This window comes from Acipenser ruthenus, chromosome 14, assembly GCF_902713425.1.
Source record: "Acipenser ruthenus chromosome 14, fAciRut3.2 maternal haplotype, whole genome shotgun sequence".
NCBI classification, from domain to species: Eukaryota; Metazoa; Chordata; class Actinopteri; order Acipenseriformes; family Acipenseridae; genus Acipenser; species Acipenser ruthenus.
In genome coordinates, this window is record NC_081202.1 from 28,055,039 (window position 1) to 28,074,244 (window position 19,206).

The 19,206-nt window shown below is 36.2% G+C and overlaps 1 protein-coding gene across 4 annotated transcripts in view; it reads right to left on the reverse strand.

The window, feature by feature from the left end:
* Window positions 1-8,151: 8,151 nt before the first annotated feature.
* tmtc3 (transmembrane O-mannosyltransferase targeting cadherins 3) overlaps window positions 8,152-19,206 on the reverse strand; it is a 31,633-nt gene continuing 20,578 nt past the window's right edge. For all 4 annotated transcript variants that reach the window (XM_034032465.3, XM_058986294.1, XM_034032464.3 and 1 more), the window contains 4 exons: window positions 17,480-17,583; window positions 11,434-11,603; window positions 10,194-10,420; window positions 8,152-9,598 (listed from right to left, as the gene is read on the reverse strand). In XM_034032465.3, the coding sequence (XP_033888356.1) occupies window positions 8,781-9,598; window positions 10,194-10,420; window positions 11,434-11,603; window positions 17,480-17,583 (1,319 nt within the window). In that variant the 3' untranslated portion in view covers window positions 8,152-8,780. The remainder of the gene's footprint in view (window positions 9,599-10,193; window positions 10,421-11,433; window positions 11,604-17,479; window positions 17,584-19,206) is intronic.

Sequence of the window (19,206 nt, forward strand, 5' to 3'; positions counted from 1 at the left end):
GCAATCCTTGTCGGCCAATTTAAAACAAACAAAACTGGCTAATTGCAATCCTCCCCTCAGGGGACATCACTGGGCAAACCCCTAAGCCACCCAGCTCTAAATACCACATAGCCCCACTATTAAAATAGTGCAAATAATTAGGGAATAAATCAAATAATCCTATGCTAGAGTGACCAATAGTTTCAACTTGCAGTTAGACAAAGAGTCCACTTCATTGATCAAATGTCCACAAAAGTCCAGGCCCAAATCCAATACTTCAGGAACAACTGCATTGTTAGTTCAGTTTCTCAGTAGGTATCTCCAGTTTCTCAGTAGGTATCTCCAAACAAACCAAATAAAAGGCAGTCAGTCCTTACCAATGAAACTGCAATGAATCTACATTACTAAAATAAAAACTAAACAAATAAAATAACGACTTCATGCCTTTCTTTAAAAAAAAGAAAGAAAATAAAATATCTACCAGTTCCAATATTTACTACAACTCTACTACAAGTACTATAATAGCTAAAAGACCACAGGCTGCTAATACCCCTTTACAACAAAGTGTTGGGGAATACAGGAAAGTAAACAGCGTTCTGGACAGAGATGAGAAACAATGTGCCTGATGCAATGCAAGTGTCAATTACTGCCCTGACTAGTTCCTAATGCTGGTGCAAAACACCATCAACCTAAATCAAATGTGGTACTTAACTCTTCAGTACGAGTGAAGCAACTTCCACCCTCCCTATACAGCAAATCGCCTTCCTCTCAGGGCTGCCAGATTGTTGTTTTCCCGCCGAATTTGGGTTGTTTATCTAGCGGGTAAATATTGTCTTTGTCGGTTTGGCTATTTTTTATCATGCATGTTTGTTTCTGTTCCTAGCAATTACAATACAGTACATTCAGAACTCACCACAATTCCATAGTTAATCACCCCCACCCACCCCTTCTCTTGTCTTCTTCCTGATATGGTCACACTTTCTGAGCATTCAGCAAATCCAGTTCCAGAAAAGGGTGAACCCGCCTACTTTTTTCATTAGGATTGGTTAATATGGATATTCTTAAACATGTTCAGCACTGTTACTTTCTGAAGTTGGATCTACGCAATTCTCTCAGTCTGTGCACTTTAGAAAATTTGCTGAGGATTCGCTTTGCACTGTGGAGTAGGGCTCTGGACTCTTGACCGGAGGGTCGTGGGTTCAATCCCAGGTGGGGGACACTGCTGCTGTACCCTTGAACAAGGTACTTTACCTAGATTGCTCCAGTAAAAAACCCAGCTGTATAAATGGGTAATTGTATGTAAAAATAATGTGATATCTTGTAACAATTGTAAGTCTCCCTGGATAAGGGCGTCTGTTAAGAAATAAATAATAATAATAAATGGAAACACCTGGGTAAATGAGGGACACCAAGTATATTGAAAGCAAGGGCTTCCACACAGGTGTGGCTCATGTTAATTAAGCAAATAACATTCCAGCTTGCTTAGGGTCATGTATAAAAATGCTGGACAGGCCTGGTTGCCTATAATTATGGCTAGCATTGCTGCAAGAGGGGACCTCAGTGACTTTGAAAGAGGGGTGATTGTTGGGGTGCGTTTGGCAGGAGCTTCAGTGACCAAGACAGCTCAACTTGCTGATGTTTCACGAGCAACGGTGTCTAAGGTGATGTCGGCATGGAACTCTGAGGGAAAGACATCATCAGCAAAGGGCAACAGTGGGCGGAAGCGCATACTCCAGGATCGTTATATCCATGCATTAATTTGAAGTGCGAGGCAAAACAGGCGAGCAACTGCAGATCAGTTGACTGCAAATTTCAACCTGGGGCGCGAGCAGCCAGTTTCATCAAAAAACGGTCTGCCAAGAACTCCACAGAGCAAGATACCATAGTGGCCCAATGCCCTATTAAGTGACTTTACATTGGTGTTTCCATTTTTTTTGTCCACTACCTGTAGTTTGAAATTGTGAAATACACAAGCAGAGTAGCAATCACATTTTTTATAGAACATTACATACCTTTTTTTGTAGCATATGTAACATTTATTAAGTTTTGGCTGTTTTAAAATACACAATTTGGCTACTTTTTGGCTGGTTAAGTCCAACATTTGGTTGGGCGTTGAAAAAATAATCTGGCAGCCCTGCTTCCTCTGTCAGTGACTGCACACCATGGAGGGCGTCCAACTCTTTCTTAGATTTCTGCCTTTCGTTCACGCCGTAGTTGCTGTAGTTCCCTGTGTCCTCTCCACTTCTTGGCAGCCCGTGTACATCCTTCTGTGTTTCTTTTCCCTTTATTCATGGCTGTCCTGACTGAAACAGCACAGCTGTTAAATGCTGTAGCTATCACTGTACTGTAATGCCTGCTGTGTATATGCTGTGTGTCTATTTCATTCCCGCTGTTTGTAATTGTAATTCCCCGCTCTGTATTTCCTGCTGCTGCTTTGTTTACCTCTGTCTGTTTTTGCCAGCCTGCGTGTGTGCGTTTTGTGTCTCCCCTGTATTTGGTTGTTGTCTGTCTGTGCCCATTAGTCCTAGTGTGCGGCTGAGGACCAATGGGATGTGTGTAAGCTCAGGTACCCTGATCTGCATAAGGGGCGGAGCTAAAGGAATAAGAATGGGCTGGACTCGGCCATTTGTGTGTGTGTGACCTGAGGAGCTGTCAGAACTGTGGACTCTGGTGAATAAAAAACATTAAAAGAAAAAGCAAGCGTCTTTCTCCTGTTTTCTGCCTCTTGTAGAACGCTACAATACCCAAAAGGGGGTGGGATCTCTCCATCTCCCTCCAATCCCAATATATGTCTTTATTATTATTTTATTAATATTATTTATTTCTTTGCAGACGCCCTTATCCAGGGCGACTTACAATCGTAAGCAAATACATTTCAAGTATCACAGTACAAGTAATAATACAATTAAGAGCAAGATAAATACAATGACTTTGGTTCAAGCAAGTACAAGTGTGACAAAATACAATTCAATAATACAGCAGATAACAGTGTCAGTTATAGTTACATCAGGATATGATTAAATACAAAATACTACAGATTAATCAGGTATTCTGCATCTTAAGAGTGGGTGCATACCTAAACTCAATGGTAGTTTTCAGCACTGAGTCAATTAAAACGTCACTAAAAGGTCAACATTTCCGGGTATTTTGGAAAACTTTGTTGATTAAAGATGGACGTTATTGCAGTGGCTGCTGCAGCTGTCTGTCAGGTTTTAAGTGGAGAAAAAATTCTATGATGGAAGCTGTGCTATAATTTCCATGGTAGATAACAGCATTTCTGCATATGAGCTTGCAGCTGCAGAATCTAAACAGAATATTACAAAACCATCAATACCTATTTAATTAAACATGTTTATTTGTACAATATTTGACCAGGGCTAATGAATAAGGCTGGACATTCAAGACTGGGCGCTATATCGAGCATGTACGGTAGTTACTTTTTTGCAGTTTGCACTGTTTTATAAATTTTAAAACGTTTTTTTGTTTGTTTTTTTAACATGTCCTATTTTTGAAGCCGCTCTGCAGGTCTCGTTATCTGCTTCCACGGTCCATTTGTAATTTTTGTAGCAGTTTGATGCTAGCTGTGGGTGCCACCATCTTTTTGGTTGAATAGCTCACCAGCTTAGTCGGTGAGTTTGTTGAGTCAGCATGGAGCCAAGGTAACATGACATTAGGAACGATTTCTGGAAGTGTTGCTATTCATCGTTGAGTTTAGGAACACACCCTTTATGTCTGTGGAAGTGGGGAAAGTGTGTTACATCAAAATAAACCCGTGTAGAAACAAACCGTCCTCAACTTTGACAATACCTATAAAAAAGAAAACGTGCAATACAAAACATACATACTTGTGCCAATAATAATAATAAATATTAAATAACACAGGTAAAGACAAATACTAGTGTGAACAATAACAATAATAATAATAATAATAATAATAATAATAAAAAGTGATTTAAAAAAATTATGAATCAACTAATCACCCTGCGACAGTAAGATGTGCTTAAGATCTGGTTTTGCACACTTTGTAAAATAAACTCAAATATAAACATACGTGTCATAGTACAAGCTTTGGGCTGTCAATTATCTAATTTAACCTGATTATATTTACTGCTGTCTGTGGCTCCTCTCGAAAAGGACAGGCTTTTACCTAATCCCAGCTACATTCTCATATGGCTGGATTACCTTGTCCAGTTCCTAAGAGGATTGATCCTAGAACTACATTCAGATGGCACTTTAAAAATCCCTATGAATCAGTGGCAACAAGAAGACTTGGCAACCCATTTAATATACCCACCACTCTGTGTGAAAAATATACACACCACTCTCTGTGTGAAAAATATACTCACCACTCTCTGTGTGAAAAATATACCCACCACACTCTGTGTGAAAAAGTGCATCCTATCTTCTGAACAATTAAAAGATGCTGACTATGCTTTGTTGGCAATTTCTTTAAACAGGAAATCATTTTTTTTTATTTAAGAGGAATCTTTCTCCTGACCTATGTTCAAAGCAGTGGTGGTTTTGAACTATTTTCTAGCTTTCTAATTGAGAGGAAATGGCTGGGGAGGTGGGATTTTCAGAAAGTTCAGTCTATTTTCTTTTTAACAGGGAAACAAATATTTTCCTTGGCATATAAATGATACAGATATTTTGGTTATGTTTTTTGTTATGTTTTATTGAAAACCAGGACTTATTGGTCACGTGTTTGTCAATCCCCAGGCAGGCTTCAATTACATGTAACTGTCCCTGCATTTTTATGATTCATTCTCTAGCTATTGCATGCAGTATATTCACAACTGACAATTGAGCCACTGGGAACAACTCCTAATTGTAGAGTCTTAGATATATTTTTGTACATCTGGCATGTTTTTGTAAATTAGATTTTACATCCCTACAGTGGAGTTAACAATCCTGCTGAACAAAAAGATTAACTGCAGGTTTGTCCGGTGAGAAGAGGTGGGAATAGACAGCAGGAAGAGAGGTTTCCTGTTCAGTCCCCCCTGAGTCTCTTGGTAGGCTGTAGCAATGAGGTAACATTCAAATTGGGTATTTTAAAATGGCTATTAGGAAAACATAATCAGGTACTACACATTTAAATGTTTTTTTTTTTTTTTTTTTTTTTTTTTTTACTAGCTGTATACCATAAAATTCTCCTGTGACTTTCTAATGGCATTGATAGGTGAGAAAGAGATCATCAGCCTAAACCTTTCTGGTACAGCTAAATCTGTACTAAAACTGTTACAAAACCATGACATATTATTTGGGGGGATCTGATCTTTCAATAATGGTGTCCTTTACACTGTTCTGCTTTGCTAGTTGAGGAAGTCCCAGCCTCCTATATGAAACCGAATAAGCAGCACTGAATGGATCTTACTTCTTTGATGTTATCTTGCTCCTTTGGGATAATAGTCAAGTCACTGGATTGCTTTCCTGTACAAAATGATAGGTATCACTACTCGGCTAATGAAAGCAGATTGTATTTCCATTCATCATGAAAGGTAAATTCAGAGATGTCATAATTGCTTTATTCCACCTGAGTGCTTTAGAACATTTCTATCTAACCATTACCGTGGCAGTTCTAGGATGCTTGACGGAGAGACCATAATTGAAATGTTAATCAAGCCTTGAAAAATTGAGTATTTTTAAAATTGCTAAAATAATTATAACAAATGATTTAAAAAAGAAAAAAAACAATATTCACAAATTACTTAGGTTGCTAAGGTATTATGTAATTACATTGAGATCAATGTGTTATTGTGTACAATGTAATTACTATGCAACCATACTTGCAGGTCAATTAAAGACAATTTATGATAAACTGGGCCATTCAACTGTGTTCAAATATATTGAGGTAGTTCTGTTCTCTGGCATCTACACTGAATGAAACTAGTCAACTTACTGTAGAACACCTTGTATTGGTTTTTGTTGCCAGGTTTATATTGATTAAACACCACATCAGCTGTAGCACAAACATCGAACTGATTACGACAACTTAGAAATACTGCTTCTACCTGGGAAATTGAGCATTTACGGAATACGATTCTTTTTTAAAGTCCCTTTTTTTAAAACCCTCTCAACTGCATATTTGATGTATTGTTAGTACAAGCAGTATTAGCAAACCGCATATCCAAGTTTCAGAGCAGAACCCCATAACAGTGCTGACAAAACAAAACAAAACAAAACAAAAAGTCAGTGGCCTATATGAGCAACTTGGGTATTGGTCTGAATTCACAGGGTTTCCTGTCTGTTCTGATCATATTTTTGTTTATTGTTTGAGGAATCAGTGTATTTCGTAATAGAATACTGCAGTACACACTGGTTTTTAAAGTGTTTCCGATAGATTTTAATACTGTAATCTATTACAGTCAACAAATTGTATATCAACTGAATTAGAAGTCTGTAAAGCAGTGACTGAGAGGGAGCGTACTCTATGTTAGAACATCCAAAAAAGCTTTGGGTGGTTCTCATTGCAATTATTAAAATATTGTGTTTTTATTTTTGTTTTACAAGTCTGTGTTAAGGTTCTATGAGTTCAGGGCCTACACATCTGTTTTAGTTGCTTGCCATATACATATTTATTGTTGGCTAGCTCAGCCAAACCTGATCCAAAGTGGCATATAACCAGCTGGCAGTGGCTCTTACTATGTATATTTATGGCAGTCAATTAGTACGGATTCTGAACTCTGGTAAAAGCATCTTAACACAGAGTTATTAAGTAATAGTAATAATAATAATAATAATAATAATGGAATAAATTTGCATAAAGATCCTTTTTACACACTTTTTTTTTTTTTTTTTTTTTTTTTTTAAAGAAGTCCAAATAAAACATAAACACTAAAGCAGCTGACATGTATTTTTTTTTTATAGAGGTTTAACTTGCCCCTTACCTTTTCCACCCACATTTTTTTTCAAGGTTGTTGAGATATCATCACTTACTTTCATGGTTGCAATATTTAGCTGGCCAGTAGATCCTATCTGAATTATTCTGAACTTTGTTTGCAGAATATTTTCTCTAGGTTTATCATAGCATTCCTCAGGATTAGGGCTTCTGATTTTCGGTTTTAACCTATAAAAAAACGATACCCTCCCCCAGATACAAAAAATATGAAAATTGGTTATATCCAGGAGTTCACATAACTGGTTTGCAGGTACGCATGTGAACCAATAAAGAAAAATGCAGACTTCCATATTATTAAGACACAAAGGCGTACCGTCAGTACATTTCTAACAGGAAAGTATTTTTCATAAAGGCAGCAAGGGTGCTCACGCTTTCAAGGTGAGCCAAACAACCAATGATAGCAGGGGTCTCTATTAAGCCGTCCATTCAAAGAGGGATGCAGTTATGGGGAGTGGCATTAAGAAAGCTCGCTGACACTTCTCTTCCCAAACTGAGCAGGGGTGTCGATGTTTGAAATCTGTTACATTTAAACGTGAGTTTTAAATCATTTTACTTAAAATAATATATTTTTCACACTCAGATATATCTTTATATAAATACTTTTGTGCCGTCAAGCTAATGTGTTCAACAACACTAATAAATTGACAAAGTGTTTGGGTTTTTGTTTTTGAATCCCAGGGCGGCAATATGGTGGTAGGATATTGAAATAAATAGAGAATGCATGATGATTTGTTAAAAATTGTAATAACCAGCATTCCAGACTCTTGCATAAGCATTCAGAAACTATTGCTGAGGTTTCCGACACCAATCCCATCTCAATTGTTTGAACTGTCAGAGGCGGTGGAGCAACTTGGATGATGACCCCTAATTTTATGATGATCCCTAATTTTGGTGCGTACCAAACCATTTCTGCTGGTACTCCCGTGAGAACCTAATGTTACAAGTTATATAAACATCTGGTTATATACAATAAACACCAGAAAAAAACCTGGAAATGGTTACTCAATTCATGTTGACTTTTCACCCTTCTCCCCCTGTGAAAAAATAAAAATAACCTGCAAAAAAATTGCATTGCAGTTGGTCAATGTCCCTCCTTCCTGATTTGTAACTCACATTGATTCGTTCTGAATGCTTAAACCCATCCCAACTTAAGAAACACGGTGTATTAACCATCAGTGTATCAACCATTCCAGAAGTTAGAACAACTGCATCTGGTATTGGAAAGCTCCACTGTAATCGGATTCCCTAAAAACAAATGGCTTTTTAGGGATATCCCTCTGATAAAAGTAGTCTTTATTGAAAAAATTACAAGCCCAGTGTTAATTAAAATCTAGATACCTATTGGTTCTTTTACAAAATGTAATAACTGGATCAAATTAAATGTTTAGGTAACACATTTATACATTCATCAGTTAAATCAAACATCAAAAAAGCACACAATTTAAGGTAAAATACAGAATAGACATAAAATAAAGCATGTTAGGACACACAATCACAGTGTTTTAGGTAAATTAAGTGTTTCATAATCTGCAAGTTTTAAACTGAATGATGCATTGTATTATGCAATGACAGCTACAGATTGTCCAAGATAAATTTCAGTCACAATAAACATAATATAAATACTACAAAACTGAGGAAAACAAACCCACACCTCAACAATAGTTTATACAGTATATGCTTGATATATGCTAGGTGGTTTCTTGTTATGATGACTAACATGTTGCACCTTAAAAAAAAAAAAAAAAAAAATCAAAGAAACCAAACAAGACATAATTAGCTGGCTTTACCCCCCTGAAATACTGTACCAGTTTAGACTACAATGGAAATGATTTTCAAAGGACAAAAACTGCACAAATGGTAAATACAGAACGTGAACATTTTAAAATCAAAAGATTGAAAGTGGTTAATCGCCACTTAAAATACGTTCAATCTCTTCCAGTCTCTTCAAGGCAGCAGCCCTTTTCTTTTCAATCTCCTTCATTTCCTTGGTAGATTTGGTTTTAGTCCTCTTATCAGGTTGGCTTTCCTCCAGCAGTTTCTTTGATTGTTCTTCGCTCTCACTGGGCTTTTTAGCAGGGGAGGTTTTCTGTGCATTCTTGTTAATCTTTCCCTTTTCCAGTGGAGCTTTTTTTCCCTCCACTGCTGGGCTTGGAGCACCATCTGCCAGAGATACCTGCTGGCCTCCAGCACTCAGAGCTGCAATTTTCCCCCGGACTATGCTCAAGTGCCTGTGGATGTACTCTTCATGGGGTGCTAGGGCCAGGGTCTCCACCAGGCACCTCTCAGCCTTCAGGAGGTCACGCTCTTCGAAATACACCACACAGAGGTTGTGTTTCCCTTGAACGTTGTTGGGGTCCATTTGGAGAATCCTCTCAAAACATTCCTTGGCCCCTTTGGTGTCCTTTTTGTGATTCATCAGGATGTCACCTTTGAGGATCAGGCCTTTAACATGTTCAGGATAGTGTACTAACAACTCATTCAGAACAGGTAAGGCGTCCAGCTCCCTACCGGTCTGAGAATAGAGAAGGGCCAGATTAAACAGTGCACTCCTAAAGCCTAATTGCATCTTTATGGCCTTTTTCATCCACCGTTCTGCCTCTTCATTCTTATTGTCATCCATGGCAAGCATGCCAAGGTTAAAGTACCCGTTTGCATCTTCAGGGTCTTGCTCGACATAGATTAGAAATCTTTGTTTGGCCTCTGGTCTGAGTCTAGCATCACCTAGCAAACAAACAAATAAGCAAACAAATCAATCCCTGTAATTTATCAATAAAACTTCATGCTATGGCTGTAGGATTGGACTTAAAAAGACCCCTCTCCCAACAAGGTTATATTTAATATCGAGTTACTATAATCATTTGTTATTTAACAAATTAGACCACACACACAAACAGGACTTCTTATCGTTATTCATTAACCACACATTACTGATGTTCTCTGTAAACATGTAAAGATGTCTTTAAAGCAATTACAACATTAATTTCATGAAATGTTCACCTACAGTTGCCAAACACAACAGCCAATGTCTATCTGGGGGACAATAATTACAAATCCTGGCTGCATACAAACACAACACCTGGTTGACTTCAACTGCTGTTTATTGTATGATTTAAGACTAAGCTAATTAAATTCATTTCATTCTTTCTCCAATTGTGACAGAACTTTATTGGTTGGTCCTAAAACGTATATCATGTCTACAATACGTAGCACATGTTTGTATAAATGGGCTTTACATGACTTAACTTAAAAATTGGCTAAAAATGTTTGCAGTATATGGAATGCTCTATGATATTACAGAATCGTCATACTGACTTACCAGACTCCTGCATCAACAGAGCAGAATTGAAGAGTGCTAGTTTATGCTTGGTGTTCAGTTCTAATGCCTGGTTGAAATTTTTCAGAGCTTCCGACGGCTCCTTCATTTCAATGTTAACAATAGCCAGGTTGTACCACAGGTCTGCGTTCGTTCTGTCCAACTCCAAGGCTCTCAGATAGGCATCTCTTGCTTCCAATGGCTTTTTCATCTTCAGTAGCAGTTCTCCTCTGATGACAAATGCAGGTTTAAAGGATTAATGGGGAAACACAGGTCTAAAGGTTTAATGAAGAAACACAGACAGCAACAAAATACTGAATTTAAAACTGTGAAACAACCTAAAGATAGAATTAAAGATCATAAACCCAGTAGGAATCTAGAGCCCATTTTCATACTGGCACGCTCTACCCGGGTCAGGACCCGGTTCCATGCGGGTCGGGTACGCGATTTCACACTACTTTTGATAAAGCAGGGTTGACCTGGGTGACAGATGCAAGTAAACAATACTCGTATCAATGCCCCAGAAGCAGCTTGTTACTGACGCTTCCATCCAAGCTTCTCTGGATTGAACCGTCGGCCTAAATGTTGACTAGAGCAAATGTTTCTACATCCCTGCTGCAGTCTGGCTCATGCTGTGTCTCAATCAACAAAAATATGGCTATACAGAATAAACAGAAATGTTCCTTGCGGAAGTGAAACCTTCATGCAGGCGTGGCTGTTTATTTTTAGGATTTCGTGGACATTTCGCTTACCTGTTTAAACATTAAATAAACCTAAGTAGACAATATTTCAGAGCACTATAAAAGCCTAAAAATAGTGGTACTTGCTTACTTACTAAAACAGAGCGCTGTCAAGCATGCAACATCCCCCAGCAGTTGGGATGCTTGCATTGGCGGCCCAGTTCGTTTTGCCTAAGTGCAATGCACACAGGACGGCAAAGGAATAAAAAAAAAAGCCTATCTACAGAAGGAATATACATAGTTTGCATCGCTTGCGTTGTGCAGTTGTTCATTTAAAACAAGGTTTCTTTTTTTTCCCCTCTCCATACTTGTCCAGTATGCATTGACCCCTAAAAGAGGTGAATTTCGCGGTGACCCCTCAATTTCCCGATTTCCGCGAAATCGCGATTTAGGTTGACCCCTAATTATAACCAATTACACATGATGAATGTTAAGAAGAAGTGGTTGCTGTTGTAGTCTATATAGGGAGCAGGTTTAGCACTATTTAATTATTGTCCACTTACCTGCTGATGTAAGCCTGTTTGAAGTCTGGTCTCATACTGATAGCTTGCCGGTACAGCTGGTCAGCTTCTTCTAGACGTGATTCATTTGCACGAATTAAGTTTGCAAGGTTTATGTAGACATTTAGATGGTTGGGGGCAACACGGGTTGCATATTTCTTGCCTGGGATGATCTACAAAATACAACAGAACCTATCTTACCACGGAGCTTGCAACTTACCGGAAGCTGTTTCGTCTAAAATCAAGTTACTGAAGTGTTATTGCAGACCTTTATACAGATCAATACAATGACAACTGATGTCCAAAATTAAAGAAATACATGGATCTATGAAACAAATCTGTCACTGGACCCTTTAAAACAAACTCCATCCAGTGATTTTTTTTAAAACAGGTGATTAAGGGGTTAAATGAATACATGCATACATAAACCTGACCTTACACTTAAAACTTCACAGTGGTATTTTATCTTGAATCTAAATTTTTTCAATTGTTCCAAAACTAATCTAGTATTACAGTTCTCTCCATAGCAAACCCTTACGGTAATTTAATAACTGTGCACTTATGCAATAATTTTAAAAAGGCATAAAATATTTGCATTTGTTTTTATAATGCTTGGAAGATGACCTGCAATAGGGATGACCTTTCAGGCTTTTGGCAGAACAACAACTTAAAAGCATACTTAAGAGCATAATATAAGGGCCCATGCATCTGTAATCAAAGGCTTTGTAAAAATTAAGTACAAACAGTGCAGAGGTGTGTGATCTGTATGATTAATATGACAAGATGTTAAAACAGTCTGGCAGGAAAAAGGTTAGCTGCTACTTTGGACAACACATGTAATTTAGCTTTATTCAGAGAATCATAGATTAGAGATGTGTACTAACTGTTAAGATACTGTAAAAACAACTCTCAAAACATATGGTCTGTAGGATATCGGCACATTTGAAAACAATGGGTTAATGAAAAGTAGGGTTGTAACAATATCTATAGCAATATGTATCATGACACATTTGATGGTCCTGAAGCGCTATTTGTATAATGCACAATAGGATCAAATGGTAATTTAAGGACTACTTTGTTAAGACAAAAATGAATAGGAGTTAAGAACTTTATCTATTCATACCAACTATAAAAGCACACTTCATTCAATGAACTATGTGCTTTTGGTGTTTTATCACAATACAATACGATATACAGTGCAATTTGCTCAAAAGCACATAGTGACTATGTGTTGCTTTAAAAGCTACATCATGCAATAGTGAATTTCAAACAAATGTAAAATAATCTATATATCATCTTTTCAATAAATAATACAAGAAAAGAAGGGAATATACAATAAATTAGGTTGCAATTCATTATATGCGGATTCATTATAAACAGAGTTGCTGTCGACCACGCTAATATTAAAAGCCCTGTGCAGAAGTCACCAATATAAAAGCCTGCAGCTCTCCCTGTTCGAGGTTTTTGGACCGAGGGAGGGAAGGAGAACAGAACAAAATGAAACGAAACAAAACTAAAAATAAGGATGAGTGAAGGCTACTGCCCAGCCTGACCTTAGGGTTATTTTAGTGGTTTGTGTTTGTGATTTATTTTTGTTTAAACTTTCTTTGCTCTGTGAGCGTTGTTTTTGTAAAACCGTTTTATTTTATTTTGGTTTCAATAAAAATAGCGGCGCAGTGCGCTTTTACACCCAAGTACCTGAGTCTGTGTAGTTCCTGCTTCTGGATCTCTGAAGTTTGGAATCAAATAGATTAAAAAAATTAAAATCTGAATTTTGGGTATCACACTGACAGTATTACTAACTTGTAAATAAACATGGAAAGTAATACTTTTTACATTGGACCTGGACATGAGCTGAAATCAGCGGTAAAAATGCTTTTCTTATTTTATTTATTAGACTAGGTAAGCTACTGTCACATTCAAACCTTCCTGCTTACCCATATAAGTAGTTATTAATAGGGTGACCAGACAGCTCAGTGTTCAGTGGCACAGGCCGAGATAGTTCAGGTTTACAGGCTTCCATCATCACCAATGCATTTAACAGACAGGTGTGTAGGGTTTCTGGTTTTTGGTGTTTCCCTCTGACTTTTCTACTCTAATAAGAAGTATTCAATTGACCCCTGATAAGCCATTCGTGTATCTCAATTACAACTGAGCAATGCAATAATAATAATAAACTTATGCAATACTGTATGTGCAGCAATACAGTCTGTATTGCCGCACATACAGACTGTGTTTGCTGCCTTCATGTTTAATAAAACATGCTTGCCCTTAAGAAAAAAGAACCTAAGGCAGGCATTGGGATCTGTGCAAGTATTCTAAAAGCATGAAGTTTAATTATAGTGCTGTCTGTAATTAGACTGACAGCACTGGGTAAGGTAGTAGTTGGTGTGACAAGGTCTGTGTTGCCCTTCTGCTAGGTTTTTGTACAGGTTTCTATTTTTAATATGTACAGTACACAGAGAGTGTGTTCTTTTAATAATATTGTCATGTAAATAGTTATGTTTTCACTTTCGATAAACTTGTTTCCCAACGCGTTAGCTCATTTGATGGCACAGATTAATGTTACATTTTGATCCATGTGTGCCAAGCTAAAAAAAGATAGATCTTTTCATAAAAGGTTTGCTTAGCTTATTCTAACATTAGTATCTGCCCCACGACCTACCGTTTTAAAATAGTTGGGTAATTCCTTGGTGTTATGTTCTATAGGATAGGTGTTTAAGCAGAAAGAGCTAATTTGCAATATCAAAGGAACGTTAATGCTTTTGCCAAAACGTACATTTTCAAGCAGTACATGTCGTTTCATATTACAGTTTAATATGATGACGTTATTGAAGTTATGAAACAGCAATTTCAATATTGTATATACGTAGGAAACCCAATTTAAAATCTACATGGTCTCTACAATTTTTCAAAACAGAAACCAGGTTATATACAAACACACAGAGCGATTGCACAATTCAAGCTGAATCTAAAACCGTATAACTAATATGTGATTTAAAGCAACATCAATTTAAATCTGTAAAAAATATTTTTATAACCCAAATAGGACTGTATAACTAATGACAAATATACATATGTTTGACTGTTAGGGATGTATTTGTTACTGTAAAAAATATGTCTTAGTTCATGGCAGTTCGCCATCTAAAAACAGGTATGCCAAGATATTTCACAATTAAACGTAATATTTATTAAAGTGAAAAAATATGAGCTGCCACATTCAAAATTTGTATTTCTCTAGTTATTATACAACAAATGTTACTAAATATTTAAATGCATACCTTTTAAAGACAAGACTATTTTCAATATCAGTGAATTATCCAACAAAATAAAAGCAAATACATGGGTAACACTTTAGTTTAGGTATCCATTATAAGTGGTTATAAACAACCCATAAGCACGTTGTTAGCTATGCTATTACCCATTATACAGTATGATTATAAATAATAAAACTGTTATAATACACTTTTGCCATTTGTGTTTTTGCTAGAACATGTTATAAAAAGGTTATAATATAGATTGCAACAGGATATATAATGTAATATACAGTGTTCGAAGTAAGCTTTTTATTTTAGGCGCCAGCAGGCTCCTATTTTTTTCTTTATGGTCGCCAGAAAAAGAAAATGGTTGCCCATAACTGTATTGAAGTTTATTAAATATAAATAAAAACTATTGTTCAAAATAATATAATATTAATGTATACATTTTTAACTTAAACAATAATGCGCATCTCTAAGTATGTTTTATTTTATTTATTTCTTTATTTATTTATTTCTTAGCAGATGCCCTTATCCAGGGCGACTTACAATTGTTACAAGGTATCACATTATACATTATTTCACATTATACAGATATCACATTATTTTTATTTCCATAGCATATGGAAAAAAAATCTGCAAAAGTATACTCATTCACTTCGTTTGTATTGCTGCTGCTTAGAGACTTTGTCTTTGAAACAAAAGACAGTATTTTTTGCGGTCTGTTCGACGACATTTTATTAATCCTCTAATAGGTTTGCATGGACCTCTGGGTAAGTTGTTGCGCACGCACATAGCCTCGTAGCTGCTGAAAACAAACAGCTGTCAGATAGTTTGCCTTTGTAATTGACGTTCTTTTAATTGTAACTACCGTACACTGTATAAGTCATTTTCCCAAAATGACAAGGAGTTGTGAGATGCCACTGGTGACATTCACCCTCTCTGTTATCATTAAAAACCTCTTTGGTGAAATATTTTCCTATTAGCCTTTAATTACAAAGTCTTTCTTTTATAAGATAGTAATACAATATTGTGCAAAATAGGAACGAGGAGCAATATATTTAGGAGGCAGCCATACTTACATTTTTTTAAATACGTTAAGGTGCCAATGTAAGATGTATATAAGAGAGTGCTTTTTCAAGTTATAAGTACAACATATTTTGCTATTCGGGTTTCAAAGTCTTGACATAAGTACTCATTTTCCAGCTGATGTTTGTATGAGAGTTTTGAATAATAATAATAATAATAATAATAATAATAATAATAAAGTTGAATAAAATGAAAAAAAAAAACACATTCAGGTTGTCTTAAAAATGAATACATTTTTATGGTCAAGCTAAAGAAGAGAACAATGGGCAATGGAAGATCTACACCATTACATATGTGGTAAAAAAACAAACAAAAAAAAACACACTTTGGGTGCATCTTTGCTGAAAACATCAGCAAACACTTCATTGTTACACTTTACAAAATATTGTTTTGCCATCATCATAATTATGAAGGTATAAATTACTTTAGATTTGGGTCTGACAATGGTTTATTGATAAGTTATAAAAAGTATACGTTACATACATTTATAATTAAGTAATAGATTAGAATTGTGCATCACTTTAGTTTAGGGGCTTGCAAAATATGTTATTAATATCTTATACATTGTTAATAGAGTAAACAGTACTTTAATAGGGAACTTGACAGCATTTCTGATATACTTTATATACATGTATAGTTATGTTATAGATTAGGGACCCCAATATTTTGCAAACCCTATGAAGTTTTCATAGGGGTTGCACAATATTGTATTACAATCTTATAAATGAAAGACTTTGTAATTAAAAGCTAATAGGAAAATATTTCACCAAAGTGGTTTTTAATGACAACAGAGAGGGTGAATGTCACCAGTGTGGTGAAGGCTAAACAAACTATGCTTTAAGGGTATTCATAAACCTTTAAGATCACAACATAAGGTACATTTTGAAGAATCTGTAAATGTGTGATTAAGAATTTGAGTGATATTAGTGAGGCTGGATGGTTAATTGGAAAATAACTTCAAATACTAGCAGTGGTAAGCTTTGTGTATAATAAAGTGAAAAATGTTTCTTGCCATGGTGTATGTTCTAAGAGTTGTTAAAATGTGTCATTGTCATTCTAAGATTATGTTCTGATAAACACAATTATTGTTAATGGCAATGCTTAAATTACATCAACAGACACTGAATCAGAAAAAATAGTATGAAAACGTATACTTTTTATAACTTATCAATAAACCATTGTCAGACCCAAATGTACCAAGCATGTATAGAGTTTGGGCTATATTATCGCCTGGAAATCAAAGACACATAACAAAATGAAGGGTCCCCCCTTTGACTTTGCTTGAGGAGTTTCTGTAACATTGAAAACATGAAGTCAGCATCTCAAACGGTTTATATGAGAATTTAGATGTTTACATAGCAGAGGCTGATCCACACAAAAATATCCACCATCACTTAACTGAAGTGACCCCATGGAATATAAAAGCATTTTGTGTGAGAATTTAAATTCAAAATGAAGAGGCTCAAAAGCAAGGATTCCTATAAATAATGAACATAAGAAATGTTACAAACAAGAGGAGGCCATTAAGACAATCAATGCTAATCCACTTCTTAGTGGACAAATTATGCCAGAGCTTGGTGTTTACATATACAGTAAACAGGAATTAAGCTACTTTTGAGTCTCTGCATTTTCAACAGGCATTTTCAACAAATTGTAGTTAGTCATCCTGTTGGTAGCCACTTTTTGCATTCATAATAACTTACCTGTGGCATGAGAGATTTTGCAATCATGTAGGCGTCCTCAGCTTCTTTGGTTTGATTTAGGTTTTTATATGTTCTTCCTACATTCATGTGGGCACCTATGTCATCTAAAATCAAAAGATAAAATGACAATAATGAATTATTTTGTTTGTCACTTTTTAATGACTATCTATATGCAATGGGAATGGACTGTGCTTCCAGGTAAAGCTGTGTCCACACTGGACGTGAGTGAATAATTTAGAAGTCACTGCAGTCAAATGGGAGTATCCACACCAGCAGCAAGCTAAAATAGAAACGGTTTCTATTTTTTTTTCGTCACACGACTGGAATGAACCAATCAGAAGCAAGGTTAACACCCTTGACACATGTCAAATACATGTTCTTTCCGATTACGCAAGTTGCATAAAAATAGGTTTATTAATAAGCAAAAATAAACCGTACCATACATGCAGTCTATATATCCAGCATTTAGATGAAAATGTGCACTTTTACTGGCTTTTAAAAATGACGCAAAAAAGGTCCTGCATTCACACAACTTGAACATGTGACCTAATGTTAAGCTATGGCTTTTTTTTGGTTTGTTTGTTTGTTGTTATGATAAATAACGTTTTGCTCACTAAATTGTTCTGTGGCACAAATCCATGACAAGAAGAAGGTCTTTACATAAGCATAAAGTGAAGTTTTGTGGAGATTCACCAAACAAACAAAAATATTACCAAGGTCCTACAATTTTATACATTGTAAAACAAAGCCAGAAATACGTCTGTATTCTATTTGACACATCCCAACATTACCAAGCTCATAGTTTTGAAGATTAAGCCATATCTGTTCACCGGACTGTTTTAAAAGGAAAAACTAAATAAACGTCTTGTGTCTTGCCATGGCACACGACCCTGTTCTGTGTATAATTATTCATAAGTAAATGAAGTCAGAGACATATTTAAATAATATAGTAAAACTCATGGATATTAACAGTGTATGAAGCAATTAGGGGATGATGTCCGACATCATCAAAAAGACGTAAAAAAACAGGTCTCTAGTCGTTTTTTCTCTGGAAAAAGCCGAGAAAAACATTCAATGGCCGAGTGAGACTGATAGGAGCCGAGAGAAGCCAAAAAAAAAACAGGGGCGTATCTGAGAAATACAGATAGCCCCAGCACCACAGAGATAACACGGACATAAACAAACAAGATAGCTGCTTCTGCATCCAGTACTCAAAGAATATCACAGACATTTGCAGAGCTTTTTTGAGATGTTATAGTAATAAAATAATAACTTGGATCACATTATTGAGGAGTTCGGTGATAAAACGAGTGATAAGGAGATGATTTATCGGTATGCACTACTATGAAGAGGTATGTGAAAAATACAGTGAACAAGGGGTGGGGCGGGGCTGGAGATGCAGTACTGAGTGTCCTGTTGATATGCAGTGCCTTTTAAACCTGTTTTACTGTGGAAAAAAAATACGAATTTTAGCGCGTCTAAAATAAACTGCGCGTGTGAAAATAAATTGAACCTTACGCGCCTGAGACGTGCTGAATAAATGGACCGCTAAGGGTTAAGCATTAGAGTAAACACATCTTTTTCAAACATTATTTAGTTACTTTTGCTCTGGAAGGAACTTTGCCAATAACATCTTCAATTTTCTTACATCCCTGCCAATCACTGTGACCACCATGCTGAGGCTTTTCAGCACGTCTTTGAACAATTGTCACACCTTTGTGTCCTTT